The following is a 17,143-nucleotide window of genomic DNA, read 5'->3' on the forward strand; positions in this document are numbered from 1 at the left end:
AAAAATAACCAGTCAATTCCTCACCACCATCTACAATGGTTTTCTTCTTTCCTGTAACTACTTAACATCCAAGGAAGTATCATAATTGTGTGGGGGGCTTGTTAAACAGATTACTAAGCCCCACCACCAGAGTTTGATTCAGGATGTCAGAGGTGGGCCTAAGAATGTGCATTTCTTTTTGCTTTTTGAGACCGAGTTTCGCTCTTGTTGCCCAGGCTGGAGTGCAGTGGCGCGATCTCAGCTCACTGCAACCTCCGTCTCCCAGGTTCAAGCGATTCTCCTGCCTCAGCCTCCTGAGTAGCTGGGATTACAGGCATGTACCACCACGCCTGGCTAATTTTGTATTTTGAGTAGAGACGGGGTTTCACCATGTTGGCCAGGCTGGTCTCGAACTCCTGACCTCAGATGATCCACCTGCCTCGGCCTCCCAAAGTGCTGGGATTACAGGCATGAGCCACTGCGCCCAGCCAAGAATGTACACTTCTAACAAGTTCCCAGGTGATGCTGACACTTTGCTGTTGGTCCAGCACTTTGAGAACCACCCTTAACAATAAAAAGCTCATAGGCGGCTGGGCGCAGTGGTCCAGGCCTGTAATCCCAAAACTTTGGGAGGTGGAGGCGGCAGGTCACTTGAGGTCAAGAGTTTGAGACCAGCCTGGCTAACACAGTGAAACCCCATCTCTACTAAAAACACAAAAATTAGCTGGGCATGGTGGCATGCACCTGTAATCCCAGCTACTCAGGAGGCTGAGACAGGAGAATCGCTTGAACCTGGGAGGCAGAAGTTGCAGTGAGCCAAGATCGTGCCATTGCACTCCAGCCTGGGCAACAAAAGCAAAACTCCGTCTCAAAAAAAAAAAAAAAAAAAAAAAATTACAAAAATTAGCCAAGTGTGGTAGTGGATGCCCATAATCCCAGCTACTCGGGAGGCTGAGGCATAAGAATCCCTTGAACTCAGGAGGCGGAAGTTGCAGTGGGCCAAGATCGTACCACTGCACTCCAGCCTGGGTGACAGAGCGAGACTCCATCTCAAAAAAGAAAAAGAAGCTCATAGGCTTAAAAGTCTTAAAGCTTTACCCAATTACTGCCATTAGAAATCTTTGGGTAGATGGCCAGGTGTGGTGGCTCACACCTGTAATCCCAGCACTTTGGGAGGCCAAAGCAAGAGGATTGCCTGACGTCAGGAGTTCGAGACCAGCTTGGCCAACATGGCAAAACCCTATCTCTGTTAAAAACACAAAAATTAGCTGGGCATGGTGATGGGCACCTGTAATACCAGCGACTGAAGAGACTTAAGCAGGAGAATCACTTGAACCTAGGAGGCGGAGGTTGCAATGAGCTGAGATCGCACTACTGCACTCCAGCCTGTGCAACAGAGTGAGACTCTTGTCTCAAAAAAAAAAAAAAAAAAAAAAAAGAAAGAAAGAAAAAAGAAAAAAACTTTGGGTGGGAACAGTCACTTGTAAAAGTAGAGAAGGAAAAAGGTAACTTAAGTCAAAAAACAAATCAAGAATAGAGGGAAAGGGCTGGGCATGGTGGCCTCACGCCTGTAATCCCAGTACTTTGGGAGGCTGAGGTGGGCAGATCACGTGAGGTCAGGAGTTCTAGACCAGCCTGGCCAACATGGTGAAACCCCGTCTCTACTAAAAATACAAAAATTAGCCAGGCTTGGTGGCAGGTGCCTGTAATCCCAGCTAGTCAGGGGGCTAAGGCAGAAGAATTGCTTGAACCTGGGAGGCAGAGGTTACAGTGAGCCAACATCGCACCATTGCATTCTAGCCTGGGGGACAAGAATGAGACTTGTCTCCAAAAAAAAAAAAAAAAGAGGAAAAGGCCAGGTGTGGTGGCTCACGCCTGAAATCCTAGCACTCTGGGAGGCCAAAGTGGGCGGATCACCTGAGGTCACGGGTTCAAGACCCTCCTGGCCAACATGGCAAAACCCTGTCTCTACTAAAAATACAAAAATTAGCTGGGCATGGTGGTGTATGCCTGTAATCCCAGCTACTTGGGAGGCTGAAACAGGAGAACTGCTTGAACCCAGGAGGCGGAAGTTGCAGTAAGCCGAGATCATGCCACTGTACTCCAACCTGGGTGACAGAGTGAGACTCTATCTCAAAAAAAAAAAAAAAAAAGAGGGAAAATAGAGAAGAGGGAAAGACAGACTAACGTATCACAAGTAAACATGACATGAAAGAAAACTGATAAATGTAGTGGCAAGTAGTAGATGTTTAGGTGGCTCAAATAAGGATCAGATGTATGCAATTACAATTATTGGGGTTCCCTCGGCATTATGTAACGATTCATCCTTCAACCATCACATAGCACGAAATTTACATCAGTGTAGTTTTCTGTTTTCAGAACCTAGAATTCCACAATAAGATTTTTTTCTCAGGTGACAGTAATATCCAAGGTACTTCAACAGAAAACAATATTTGGAAACAAAAATAAAACAGAAAAAAATTATTTGGATATATAACAAGAAGGCCACGTGTGGATCTCAGTGGAAATGAGACTTTAAAGGTCAGTCCTGATACCCTGAAGTTTTTGTTGTTGCTGTTGTTTTGAGGCGGGTATCATTCTGACACCCAGGCTATAGTATAGCATTGTGATCACAGCTCAATGCAGCCTCAACCTCCCCGGCTAAAGCGATCCTTCCACCTCAGCCTCCTTAGTTACTGGGACTATAGGCATGCACCACCATAACCAGCCTATCTTTTTTTTTTTTTTGGTAGAGATGGAGTCTCCCTATGTTACCCAGGCTGACCTCAAACTCCTGGGCTAAAGCAATCCTCTTGTCTTGGCCTCCCAAAGTGCTGCAATTACAGGTATGCCCCACCACACCTGCCTAATTTAAAATTTTTTTTTGCAAAGACGGAGTCTATGTTGTCCAGGCTGGTATCTAATTCCTGGGCACAAGTGATCCCTCGACACTGGCCTCCCAAAGTGTTGGGACTACAAGTTTGAGCTACCATGCCCAGCAGATACTCTAAAGTTTTTACTAACAAAAACAAACCTGGGATCTGGATCTTCATTATGTCTCCTTAATCACTTTAGAGACTACAAGTGATTTTTACAGTAGCCAGTAAACATAATCCTTCAATAAATCTTCCTGTCAATTTGAGGAAACCACATTTAGTTAGGCCTTCACTAAATCCTGGCAGCATACCTCAACTATATGTGTCACACACATACAGGATGGAGTTCCTAGAGATCTCATGAATGTGATCATCCAAGTGACAGCTGAAACAAATGCAAGGTACTTCAAAAATGCAATTTTTTTTTCTTTAAAGAATTCACTGAATTGGTACTGAGAATAAAACAGAGGGTAGACTTCCTTCCTTTTCCCTATCAATCTAAGCTCTGTATAAATGCCCATCACTCTTTGCAGATGGTGGATTAAAGTTTAAATTTGTGGGGTAAGATAAACACATGAATGAAAGACAAGTACTACTTCAGAAGAAGTAAATGCAATTTATTTATTTATTTACTTATTGGTTTTTTTTGAGCCAGAGTATCACTGTTTCAGCCAGGCTGTAGTGCAGTGATGTGATCATAATTCATTTGCAGCCTAGACTTCCTGCACTCAAGCGATTCTCCTGCCTCAGCCTTCCAACTAGCTGGGACTACCGGTGCGCATCACCATGCCCAGCTAATTTTTTTATTTTTTATTTTTGGCAGAGACAGGGTCTTATATGTTGCCCAAACTGTTACTGAACTCTTGGCCTCAAGCGATTCTCCAGCCTTCATCTCCCAAAGGGCTGGATTACAGGTGTGAGCCACTGTGCCCAGCCAGTAAACGCAATTTATAATGTAGACACAAGTAGTCTATAACAGATTTTTAAGTTACTTTTCAAACCATATGCTAACTTACAACTTTTGCTAGGCTCTAAAACTATGAATATGCCCCTTTCTCATCAAGGAGCAATAATACATTTTAAAATGGTGGGCTTGGCCAGGCGTGGTGGTTCACACCTGTAACCTCAGCACTTCAGGAGGCCGAGACGGGTGGATTGCTTTAGCTCAGGAGTTTGAGACCAGCCTGGGCAACATGGCGGAATCCCGTCTACAAAAAATACAAAAATTAGCTGGGTGTGGTGGTGTGTGCCTGTAGTCTCAGCTACTTGGGAGGCTGAGGTGGGAGGAAGGCTTGAGCCCAGGAGGCAGAGGTTGTACTGAGCCAAGATTGTGCCACTGCAATCCAGCCTAGGTGACAAAGTCAGACCCTGTCTCAAAAAAGAAAAGCAAATGGTGAGCAGGACGCAGTGGCTCACACCTGGGAGGTGGCAAGGTGGGAGGATCCTTCGAGCCTAGGAGTTCAAGACCAGCATTGCCAACATGACGAAACCCTCTCTCCTAAAAATACAAAAATTAGCCGGGCATGGTGGTGTGTGCCTGTAGTCCCAGCTACTCGGGAGGCTGAAGCAGGAGAATTGCTTGAACCCAGGAGGTGGAAGTTGCAGTAAGCCAAGATCATGCCACTGCACTCCAACCTGGGCGACAGAGTGAGACTCCATCTCCAAAAAAAAAGGAAGAATAGAGGGAAAATAGAGAAGACAGACTAACGTATCACAAGTAAACATGACATGAAAGAAAACTAATAAATGTAGGGGCAAGTAGTAAATATTTAGGTGTAGTAGGTGTTTAGGTTTGAGACCAGCCCAGTCAATATATATGAGACCCTGTCTCTACCAAAAATTTAAAAATTAGCTTGTCGTGGTGGCGTACACCTGTAGTCCCAGCTACTCCAGAGGCTGAAGTGGGAGGATCGTCTGAGCCTGGGAGGTTGAGACTGCAGTGAGCCATGACTGTGCCCTGCACTACAGCCAGGGTGACAGAGCAAGACATTGTCTCACAAAAAAGAAAAGAAAATAACCTTTGGTAATCAGAACACATCTATAAAAGGGCTATAAAATAAATGAGATTTATCATTTAAACTAAGATTATTTCTTTCCAACAACTTGAGTAATTTTAGGCCATAACTTAATATTTTAAAAATACTGGGGTCGGCTGGGCGCAGTGGCTCACGCCTGTAATCCCAACACTTTGGGAGGCTGAGGAGGGCGGATCACAAGGTCAGGAGTTTGAGACCAGCCTGGCCAACATGGTGAAACCCCGTGTCTACTAAAGATACAAAAAAATTAGCCGGGCGTGGTGGCACATGCCTGTAATCCCAGCTACTCGGGAGGCAGAGGCAGGAGAACTGCTTGAACCCGGGAGGTGGAAGTTGTAGTGAGCCGAGATCACCCCATTGCACTCCAGCCCTAGGCAACAGAGCAAGACTCTGTCTCGGAAAAAAAAATACCGGGGTCATATTAAATTACATTACTCATTTTTAGCACTGCATTCACACAGTAATACTGACCAAACATATCAGTAGAATAAAATAACATACATTAGATCCATGCCGGCCAAGAACTTCCCATTCACCACTGGTAATTGCTATCTCCTCTTTGATAGGACACTTGAAATCACCTGAAGATAAATATAATTATAATTCAGTACATTATACCAGACTATAAGCAAATGAAACAATTAAGAACAGTACTCTAAGCTCTTTTTTCCAAAAAGTTACGTTTGGGGTAATAAAAATGTTTTGGAACTAGACAGAGATGATGGTTGCACAGCATTGTGAATGTACTAAATGCCACTGCATTGTTTGTTTATTTTTATTTTTCATTTTTTTGTAGACAGAGTCTCACTTTGTTGCTGAGGCTGCAGTGCAGCGGCATGATCACAGCTCACTGCAGCCTTGACCACTTAGGCTCAAGCTTTCCTCCCACCTCAGCCTCCTGAGTAGCTAGGACTAGACACCACTAAACCCAGCAAATTATTATTTTTGGTAGCAATGAGGTCTCACTATATTGCCCACGCTGGTCTTGAACTGCTGGCCTAAAGCCCCCTGGCCTTGGCCTCTCAAAGTGCTGGGATTACAGGCATAGGCCTGAATTGTTTATTTTTAAATGGTTAACTTAACGTTTTATGAATTTCACTTCAATAAAAAAAGTCTACAGTTAAAAAAAATCCAAGTTATGAGTCTTTACAATACTCTGGAATAATAATGGAATGATCTATTTAGGTAATGCGAAAACAGCAAAAGAGATTTTTTGGCAAAGCCAGAGGAAAACTCAAAAGCACCTGCATTCTTGAACCTTTGGTTAGACAAAGAAGTCTAATGGATTGACAAAGCATCTTTTCGTTGTTTTTTTTTCATAACTTGTTTCTGTTGATTTCTCTTTTTCTTTTTGTAAAACTTTCCCAAGACATTTTCAGATTTAAAAATAAATAAAGTCAGTGTTAAAGGTGTTGGTCAGCCTTCTTACTTGTACCCTTCTACCTCTGACACTGGGGTAAAGGAGGAAGTCCAGGGCAATGCAGTGATATTTCTGCCAGGACACTCCCCCTCCCCTAAACTCAGTAGTTAGTTGAGAGTATGACATTTACAGAGAGAGGCTAGAGAGACCCAAATACCTCTATTCCACCCCAGTGGTAGGTGGAAGTTGGGTCAGCTGCTGCCCCGAGCCAGCTTTATCTTCTGAGTGTGGGCTTTGGAGGAACAGGAGAACTGGCTCTTGGCCACTGTGAGGGGTACAGCTTTGCCACTCAAATATACCTTATTATGGCATTCAGGGAGCCAGGGTCCAGAGCTGCAGGGCTGGGGTCCCTGTCTCACTCCCACATAGGCCATCACATGACCTGCCATAAAGGCATTAAAACCAGCCCGGTGCAATCCATCCCCAGGCACTGAATTAGGACTGGCTTGACTCCCTGGCACTTCTGAGGTAGCCATATCAGCTATTTCAACAAGGCATTTCTTCTAGAAATGCAACAAACTACTTTAAAACTCACAAAAGAAAATGTTTAATACAATTGTTCTTCATTTGCCAAAAAATAACCCAGCTAAGTGTTTACTATAGTAAATGTCAACATGCCCCATTTGTTTTGTTTTTGTTTTTTTCCTGTTCTGCTCTGTCGCCCAGGCTACAGTGCAGCGGCACCATCACAGCTCACTGCAGCCTTTACCTCCCCAGACTCAGGTGATCCTCCCACCTCAGCCTCCCAAGTAGCTGGGACTACAGGCTCATGCCACCACACTTGGTTAATTTTTTTTTGTCTTTTTTGTAGAGATGGGGTTTTGCCATGTTGCCTAGGCTAGTCTCAACTCCTGGACTCAAACAATCTGCCTGCCTCAGCCTCCCAAAGTGTTGGGATTACAGGCGTGGGCCACCTCACCCAGCACCCATTTGTTTTTATGAGCTTCTGTCTTGATGAGGCTCTCTCAGCGGCCTAAGGAACGGCTTAAAAAGTGAAAATCATTTCTCTTTTCCTCACTCCTTATATCTATTGCTGTGGGGAGTGACAGCTGATGACAGGCCTAGGTGGTGAGACTGTATTAGTGTCTTTCCTAGGGTTCCACGTAAGTTTAAAAAAATATTTTAAACTCGAAGAGCACAAAAAAATTAAAAAATCAATTTTGTACTTTAAATACTATAGACAGAAATTAAAATAAAATTTAATTTTATTAAAACAAAATTATATGTTAACATATAAATAACAAATACTAACTGTTTTACATTACAGCTCTTAAGAAAGCAAAGAGGAGGGAGAAGGAAATGAAGTAGATATGAAGGTAAAGGAGGATGACTTGGAGCAAGAAAGACTAAGAGGGCTATTATTAAAAAAGCAGAATATAACAAGTATCATCTGAACGTAGACAAATTAAAACCCTGTGCACTGTTAGTGGGAATGTAAAATGGGGTAGCAGTAGCCACTACCGTTGGTGTTCCAATGGTGTAGCTCCTATGGAAAACAGTATGGTAGCCCCTCAAAAAACTGAAAATAGAATTACCATATGATCCAGAAATTCCACTTTTGAGTACATACCCAAAAGAATTGAAAGCAGGGACAGGAACAGATACTTGTACATCCACGTCCACAGCAGCATTATTCACAATAGCCAAAAGGTGGAACCAATCCCAGTGCCCATCAACAGATGAACAGTTAAACAAAATGTGGTATATACATACAACGAAACCTTACTCAGCCCTAAAAAGGAAAGGAATCCTGACATGCACTACAAAATGGATGAAACTTGAGGACATTATGCTACGTAAACAAGCCAGTCAAAAAAGGACAAAAACTGTATGACTCCACTAAATAAGACATCTAGAGTAGTTACATTCACAGAGACAAAGTGGCTGCCAGAGATTGGGGGAAGGGGGTAACAGAAAGTGACTATTTAATGGGTAGTTTCAGTTTTGGAAGATGAAAAAAATTCTGGAGACAGATGGTGGTGATGGTTGCACAACAACATGAACATAATCAGCCGGGTGAGATGGCTCACGCTTGTAATCCCAGCATTTTGGGAGGCCAAGGCTGGTGAATCACATGAGGTCAGGAGTTCAAGACCAGCCCGGCCAAAATACAAAAATTAGCTGGGTATGGTGGCACATGCCTATAATTCCAGCTACTCAGGAGGCTGAGGTAGGAGAATTGCTTGAACCCGGGAGGCGGAGGTTGCAGTGAGCCGAGATAGCACCACTGCATTCCAGCCTGGGTGACAAGAGCGAGACTCCGTCTCAAAAAAATAAATGAATTAATTAATTTAAAAAATGTATATATATATATAAACATACTCAATGTCACTAAACTATACCCTTAAAAGTGGAAAAAATGGTCACAATGTTAAATCTTGTTATGTACACTTTTCCACAATTTTTTTTTTTTTTGAGACAGAGTCTCCTGCTGTTGCCCACACTGGAGTGCAGTGGCGCGATCTTGGCTCACTGCAGGCTCTGCCTCCCGGGTTCACGCCACTCTCCTGCCTCAGACTCCTGAGTAGCTGGGACTACAGGTGCCCACCACCACGCCCGGCTAATTTTTTTTTGTATTTTTAGTAGAGAGGGGGTTTCACTGTGTTAGCCAGGATGGTCTCAATCTCATGACCTTATGATCCACCCGCCTCGGCCTCCCAAAGTGCTGGGATTACAGGCGTGAGCCACCATGCCCGGCCTTTTTCCACAATTATTAAAAAGGACCATGCCAAATCTGTTAAGTTACAAATGGCAGTTAAGCATACAACATAACTTATCATAAAGTGCTTCCTATTCTAAAACAAACTATATTATTAAAGTTGAGAACTGTAACTCGGTTTTAGGAAAACCCAGGAAAAGTGTTCTATGTACCTATTTACTTTTCCTAGGCTTATGCATCCATTCCGTATTATATTTTCCAGAAGGAAAACCACCACTTAAGGAAAACCACTTTTTAAAGAAAAATTAACTTCAGCTGATATAACATTTAATTTTACTTTGGGCAACATAATTATATCAATCCAAAGACCTATAACTATAAATTAACTCCAGTGTAGATGCAGATAGTATAAGAAACATCTAGTGTGTAAAAATATCTAATAATTACATAACATTTAAAAAAATAGTGTTGTCTTTTTTTCTTTTGAGATGGAGTTTTGCTCTGTTGCCAGACTGGAGTGTGGTGGCGTGATCTTGGCTCACTGCAACCTCCGCCTCCTGGGTTCAAGTGATTTTCCTGCCTCAGCTTCCCGAGTAAGCTGAGACTACAGGTGCACACCACCACGCCCGGATCATTTTTGTATTTTTAGTAGAGATGGTCTTTCACCATGTTGGCCAGGCTGGCCTCAAACTCCTGACCTCAGGTGATCCGCCTGCCTTGGCCTCCCAAAGTGCTGGGATTATAGGTGTGAGCCACTGCACCCGGCCAAAAATAGTTTTTTTTAAATGGGCTCACTTTAAACAAATTAAAAATTGCAGTCAAGGCAAAAGTAAAAAGTAAAAATCAGTAATCCTGTTATTTAAGAGATTATTCACTATTAATACTTTATAATACGTGTCAATCCATTAAGAACTTTGTCCTGTGTTTTTTACACATACATGTATTTATGTTTTAGTTTAACTTACATATTAAGTTTAACGAAGCAAGTATTGATGCTTATAAAGCATGCAAAAGATACATTCCCCTGTCCCTCCCACCCTCTGCTTCCAACATTTTTTCTTTTTTTAAAATAAAATGGATTTCTTACTTGGAGCAGGCAGCCCACCACTGGATCGTTTATATTTGCTTTCCTTTAAAATAGATGTAATTTTGTATAAATGACGGAAACCTGTTTTGCATTCAGAGGCAAAAATAAACTCAATTTCCTCTTCGTGACTTTGGGGAAAAACATGAAAGATGTCATGGATCTGTAAAATGAATAGCTAAATTTACTATACATATTATGAAAATACTACATAATTCAATTAGGCTACAGGAAAAATTACTTGATAAATATACTTTGAAATATAAATAACCATCAATGCCAAAGGAATGCTATATTTACAGTAATAAATTTTGCTTGGGGCTTTCAGATTTATTTTACTTTAGTCAAAGACTTTTTCCACTGAGAAGTAAATGTTTTCAAATGGAGTAAAAAAGAAAAATATGACCAAAAGTTTTTTCTTACTCAACATCTCTATAATCCTTGAAACATGGCACAAGGTTTGTTTAATAATATAAATCTTGTTACAGAAAGATGAGGTAATTTTCTTTTATTTTTGTTTTCCAAAAAGAATTTTTCTAATAGTTCAGGGGAAAACAGGTGTTCATAGGTGAATCATATGAAGCTTATATTCAGCTAGGAAGTGAGATGGCTTTATTTATTTTGTATCTTATTTAAATTTGTCTGCTAAATTGGAAAATTCAAAATTCAATTAAGAATTGGTATATTTTGGTACAGTTTACCAACATAAAAGAGAAAGTCTTTTCTAGACCAGACTCATGAAGTCCTCTCAGGAGCACTGATGAGGCTGTGTATTTAATATCTATTATCTCCAGGAACAAATCTGAAGCCAAGGAGATGTCATTTCAATGGCATCTACTTTCTATCAATACAAACCATTCCATTCTGGAACCATCACTCCAATTGGAAATGCTTATACTAAAGAAATAACATGGTCCCTTTAAACTTAAAAAAAAATGCATTTTGATAGTTTGCTATATAACTTCATTTGCTTTAGCATTCTGAGAAAATATTTAAACAAGTACAGGAGAAAATGCATACATTTATCCAGATGTCTGTTGTTTCTTCATAGATAATTAGTGGCGTCACAGAATCAGGCACTGACTCAATGAGTCTCTGCCTTTCCATAACATCATCTTCTACTGGGATAAATAATTCAGGTGAGATCAACACTATCTGCAGGCGAGTCTGGGAGCGATCTAGTAGGATGGACCAAGCACTATTTAAATAAATAAAAGAGAAGAACCAGAAATAAAGCAAGCTATCAGAAAAAGATTCCCCTATTATCTCCTTTGGCACCTATCAATTATATCTGTAATCACCATGAAAGAACTGCTTTAGTGTATATTAAATTATCACTTACAAATAGTTAATTAAAAATACACTTTAAGCTTGAACAGAATTTATAAAAAGTGGCTTTCTTGAAATTTCCAAAACCATAGTTGGCCTGTGAAAGTGTTTTATCCCGGTAGGCTGGCATGATGGCTCATGCCTATAATCCCAGCACTTTGGGAGGTCAAGGTGAGAGGGCTGCTTGAGGCCAGGATTTCGAGCTTACAGTAAGCTACGATCATGCCACTGCACTACAGTCTGGGTGACACAGAGAGAGACCCTGTCTATATAAACAAAAGTTCTGCCAAGTGCAGTGGTTCACACCTGTAATCTCAGCACGTTGGGAGGCCGAGACAAGAGGATCATTTGAGCCCAGGAGTTTGAGACCAACCTGGCAACACAGTGAGACCTTGTCTCTACAAAAAATAAAAAAAATTAGCTGGACATGGTGGCATGTCCCCGTAGTCCCAGCTACTCAGGAGGACAGCTTTAGCCAGGGAGGTTGAGGCTGCAGTGAGCCATGATTGCACCACTGCACTCCAGCCTAGGTGACAGAGCAAGACCATGACTCAAAAAAAAAAAAGTTTTCTCCCTTTAGTATCAATGTCAACAAATGCCAGTCTTGTGAAACTCCTGTTGTCTACATTAGACACAGAAACTATTTATTTGTAATCATCCTCATATAAAGCTCTACAATTATACAATTTAAAAAATACACATTTATGTCTGAGCCTTAAAGCCATATGATTTAATCACAAATAACACTGTGAACCATAACTGGCTGAGTATAAAGACAGAATTAAACTGCAGTGCACCTATGCCTATAGGATGACAAATGCACAAATCCACTTAATTCAAGAAAAATGCCTTGTGTAGTAATAACTGTACTGCAAATTTACATGTGAAGGCAGCTCCAACTACAAGGCAAACCTAATAGCACAAATATTCCAAAGCTCTGGATCCTAAATTAGTTATAAAGAAGTAACAATTTAACATACGCACTATTTTCCCTCGGGAGTCCATCCAGCTCTGGCAATATATTCAACTCCTTCAAATAGAATCTCAAAAGGTTGAATTAGTTCCTTATCTATGACATCTATGATCTATTAAAAAAGAAAAAAAAGAATCTAGTTATAGAAGATTTAGATAAATAATTAGCTTGCTAGTCTACTTTAACAATTTATCCAAAAAGCAGAAAATTTTTCCAGAGTTAGGTATTAAAAAGGAACAAAGGATATAGCAAATCTAGAAGTAAATTCTGGGTTACCTATACTGGTACTTAATTTCTGTGCCTAAAAAAGTTATGAGCACTTTTAACACAGCCTAAAAATCTATTTCTTTGAGTTGATACTAACAGAACACTTGATAATAACTAGTAAAATCAAGTTTTAATCACCTTAGACTCCAGTATCCAGAAAAATAATAGTCCCTAGTTCCCCATATTTCACCTAGAAATATATATATATACACACACTAATTATATTTTATTTATACATATATATATGTGTGTGTGTATATATATATATTTTTTGAGACTAGGTCTCATTCTGTTGTCCCAGCTGGAATGCAGTGGCTTGATCACAGCTTACTGCCTTCGCAATTTCCCAGGCTCAAGTGATCCTCCTGCCTCAGCCTCCTGAGTAGCTGAGACTACAGGTAAGGTGTGTGCTTGTAATGAAATTAAATAAAATATTAATTTTTAAATTTTTTGTAGAGATGGAGTCTCCCTATGTTGCCCAGGCTAGTCTCAAACTCCTGGGCTCAAGTGATCCTTGAGACACTGGAGAGTCTTCACTCTGTCACCCAGGCTGTAGTGCAGTGGCGCCATCTCGACTAACCGCAACCTCTGCCTCCCGGGTTTAAGTGATTCTCCTGCCTCAGCCTCCCGAGTAGCTGGGATTACGGGTATATACCACCGCGCCCAGCTAATTTTTATATTTTTAGTAGAGACAGGGTTTCACCATGTTGGCCAGGCTGGTCTCGAATTCCTGACCTGAAGTGATCTGCCTGTCTGCCAAATAGTTGGGATTACAGGTGTAAGCCACCGTGCTTGGCCCATTTGTGTAATATACTAAAGAAATAGTCCTGGATAAGCAAACTTTTTTCTTTTAAAAGTCTAGTAAACACAATTTAAAAAATAAATAATTTTTAAAAACCGCAAAGGATCTGAATAGACAGTCCTCCAAAGAAAATATATACATGGCTAATAATAAACACAGAAAATGATTCCCAACATCGTTAGCCATCAGAGAAATGTAAATCAAAACCACAATGAGATACCACTTAAAACACAATAGGGGCCGGGTGTGGTGGCTCACACCTGTAATCCCAGCACTTTGAGAGGCCGAGGCGAGCGAATCACAAGGTCAGGAGATCGAGACCATCCTGGCTAACACGGTGAAACCCTGTCTCTACTAAAAATATAAAAAAATTAGCCGGGCATCTTGGCGGGCACCTGTAGTACCAGCCACTCCGGAGGCCGAGGCAGGAGAATGGCGTGAACCCGGGAGGCAGAGCTTGCAGTGAGACGAGATCGCACCACTGCACTCCAGCCTGGGGGACACAGCAAGACTCCATCTCAAAAAAATAAATAAATAAAATAAAAAAACAAAAAAACACAATAGGATGGCTATAGTAAATATAATGGACAAGAAGAAGTATTGGTGATAATGTGGAGAAACTGGAAATCTAATCCACTGCTGGTGGGAATATAATAAAATAGTACATGCTGAGTGTGGTGGCTCACACCTGTGATCCCAGCACTTTGGGAGGCTGAAGTGAGAGGATCACTTGGGCCCAGGAGTGCAAGACCAGTCTGGGCAACATAGGGAAATCCTGTCGCTACGAAAAATAAAATTAGCGGGGCATGGTGGTGTGTGCCTGTGGTCCCAGCTACTTAGAAGGCGGAGGCAGGAGGATCACTTGAGCCTGAGAGGCTGAGGCTGGGTTGAGCTGTGATTGTGTCACCATACTCCAGGCTGGGTGACAAAGTGAGACCTTTCTCTTTTTTGTATTTTTAGTAGAGATGGGGTTTTACCATATTAGGCAGGCTGGAGACTTTCCTTCAAACAATAAAATAAAATAAAATAAAATAAAATAAAATAAAATAAAATAAAATAAAATAGTGCAGCCACTTTGGAAAAACACTTTAGCAGTTCCACAAAAAGGTTAAAAAAATAGTCATCCAATGACTCAACAATTCTACTCCTAGGTATATACTCCAGAGAAATGAAAACATAAGCCCACACAAAAACTTGTACACACATACTCATGGCAGCATTATTCATAATAGCCATAAAATGGAAACAATCAAAATGTTCATCACCTGATAAATACAATATGGTACATCCATATAAAGGTATTATTCATCAATTAAAAATAAATGAAGTATTGACACATGGTACAACATGGATGGACCTTGAAAACAATCTAAGTCAAGGAGACCAAACTACATATTGTATGATTCCACTTATATGAAATGTCCAGAACAGGCAAATTTATAGAGATAGAAAGTAGATTAATGGTTGTCTAGGCTGGGCACGGTGACTCATGCCTGTAATCCCAGCACTTTGGAAGGCCGAGGTGGGCAGATCATGAGGTCAGGAGTTTGAGACCACTCTGGTCAACATAGTGAAACCCCGTCTCTACTAAAAATACAAAAAATTGGCTGGGTGTGGTGGTGCGCCTGTAATTCCAACTACTCGGGAGGCTGAGGCAGGAGAATCATGTGAACCCAGAAGGCAGAGGCTGAAGTGAGCCAAGATCACGCCACTGCACTCCAGCCCGGGTGACAGTGCAAGACTCTGTCTCAAAAAAAAAAAAAAGGTTGCCTAGTGCTGGGGGATATGAGGAGGTTGGGGGATGACTGCTCAGGAGTATAGGGTATCTTTTTGAGGTAATAACAATGTTCTAAAACTGCCTGTGGTGATGGTTGCAAAACTCTGAATATACCAACAGCCACTGAATTTTAAAGTTTAAATAAATAAATCGTATTACATGTGAGTTATATATCTCAGTAAAGCTGTTTTTAAAAAAGTCTAGAAGAGGAAGACTGACTCGGGAGCCTCTCTCTCTCTGCAGGAGAGAAAGCTATTCTCTTTTCTCTTTCTTTCACCTGTTCAACCTCGGCTCTTAAACTCAAAAAAAAAAAAAGTCTAGAAGAGCAAGACTTTTTTACCTAGTCTTGTGTGCATGCAGCTTATAAGCACTTGGCTGTCGAAATGGAAAGCAGAAGTACAAATTAACTGTGGGATATTTAATGCACCACAGATATCTACCCAACACAGAAGGTAACCAGTCAATAACTACCTTTTTTTCTTTTAACATTAATCTGGAGAATAAAGGCAAACAGAAAAACTATTGGAAAGGAGTGGTTAATATGCATATCCCCGTATTCCCATCTTATGAACCAGCAGGATGATTTGCAAGTAAAAAATTAGGTCAATCTAAAATCATGATCCACCGATATCTCAGCAAGTTCAGCAAGTCCAAAAATAAAAAAGTGTATCAAAGAACCCTACTGGGCTGAATAGATTAGTCAAATGTTACGCAGAAGGTCAATTCAGCATTTTATACTTACCCTTCCTTCAGCATCAGTCATTATTTCTGACATCTTAAAAGTGACTTTAGGATTTGCTGTACCTTTAGAAAGAGACATAAATGATAGTAATGTTTATCCAAAATTACTCAAATTAATTTTGCCAGATCAATCCTCTTTACACTTTAGTTAAGAATAACGTATAGGTCGGGTGCAGTGGCTCACGCCTGTAATCCCAGTACTTTGGCAGGTTGAGGCAGGTGGATCACCTGAGGTCAGGAGTTTGAGACCACCCTGGCCAACATGGTGAAACTCCATCTCTACTAAAAATACAAAAATTAGCTGGGCATGGTGGTGTGCGCCTGTAATCCCAGCTACTTGGGAGGCTGAGGCGGGAGAATCACTTGAACCTGGGAGGTGGAGAATGCAGTGAGCTGACATCGTGCCACTGCCCTCCAGCCTCGGTAACAAGAGCGAGACTCCATCTCAAAAATAAAAATAAAAAAAAAAAGAAAGAAAGAGACATAAATGAATAGTAATGCTTACCCAAAATTACTCAAATTAATTTTGCCAGATCAATTCTCTTTACACTTTAGTTAAGTCAAGAGTAACGTATATGCCAGGCATGCTGCCTCACGCCTGTAATCCCAGCACTTTGAGAGGCCAAGGCAGGCAGATCACTTGAGCTCAGGAATTCAAGACCAGCTTGGTCAACATGGTAAAACCCCATCCCTACAAAAAATACAAAAATTAGGCAGGGTGCAGTGGCTCACGCCTGTAATCCCAGCACTTTGGGAGGCCGAGGCAGGTGGATCACCAAAGGTCAGGAGTTTGAGACCAGCCTGACCAACATGGTGAAACCCCATCTCTACTAAAAATACAAAAATTAGCCAGTGTGGTGGCACACGCCTGTAATCCCAGCTACTCAGGGGGCTGAGGCAGGAGAATTGCTTGAACTTGGGAGGTGGAGGTTGAAGTGAGCTGAGATCGTGCCACTGCATTCCAGCCTGGGCGACACAGCGAGACTCTGTCTCAAAAAAAAAAAAACAACACAAAAAAAACGGCCAGGCGCAGTGGCTCAGGCCTGTAACCCCAGCACTTTGGGAGGATGAGGCAGGCAGATCACGAGGTCAGGAGTTCGAGACCAGCCTGGCCAACATGGTGAAACCCTGTTTCTACTAAAAATACAAAAATTAGCCAGGCGTGGCGGCGGGCGCCTGTAATCCCAGCTACTCGGGAGG

The 17,143-nt window shown here is 41.5% G+C and overlaps 1 protein-coding gene across 11 annotated transcripts in view; it reads right to left on the reverse strand.

Annotated features, from left to right (window-relative positions):
* Nucleotides 1-17,143, reverse strand: part of DPP8 (dipeptidyl peptidase 8) — a 75,245-nt gene that overhangs the window by 26,201 nt on the left and 31,901 nt on the right. For all 11 annotated transcript variants that reach the window (XR_008671647.2, XM_019010659.4, XM_019010662.4 and 8 more), the window contains 5 exons: nucleotides 15,945-16,006; nucleotides 12,368-12,468; nucleotides 11,075-11,252; nucleotides 10,058-10,217; nucleotides 5,393-5,472 (listed from right to left, as the gene is read on the reverse strand). Coding sequence is in view for 10 of the 11 variants with exons in the window: in XM_019010659.4 (XP_018866204.2) it covers nucleotides 5,393-5,472; nucleotides 10,058-10,217; nucleotides 11,075-11,252; nucleotides 12,368-12,468; nucleotides 15,945-16,006 (581 nt within the window). In the remaining variant the exon portion in view is untranslated. The remainder of the gene's footprint in view (nucleotides 1-5,392; nucleotides 5,473-10,057; nucleotides 10,218-11,074; nucleotides 11,253-12,367; nucleotides 12,469-15,944; nucleotides 16,007-17,143) is intronic.

Source organism: Gorilla gorilla, chromosome 16 (genome assembly GCF_029281585.2).
Source record: "Gorilla gorilla gorilla isolate KB3781 chromosome 16, NHGRI_mGorGor1-v2.1_pri, whole genome shotgun sequence".
Taxonomy (NCBI): Eukaryota; Metazoa; Chordata; class Mammalia; order Primates; family Hominidae; genus Gorilla; species Gorilla gorilla.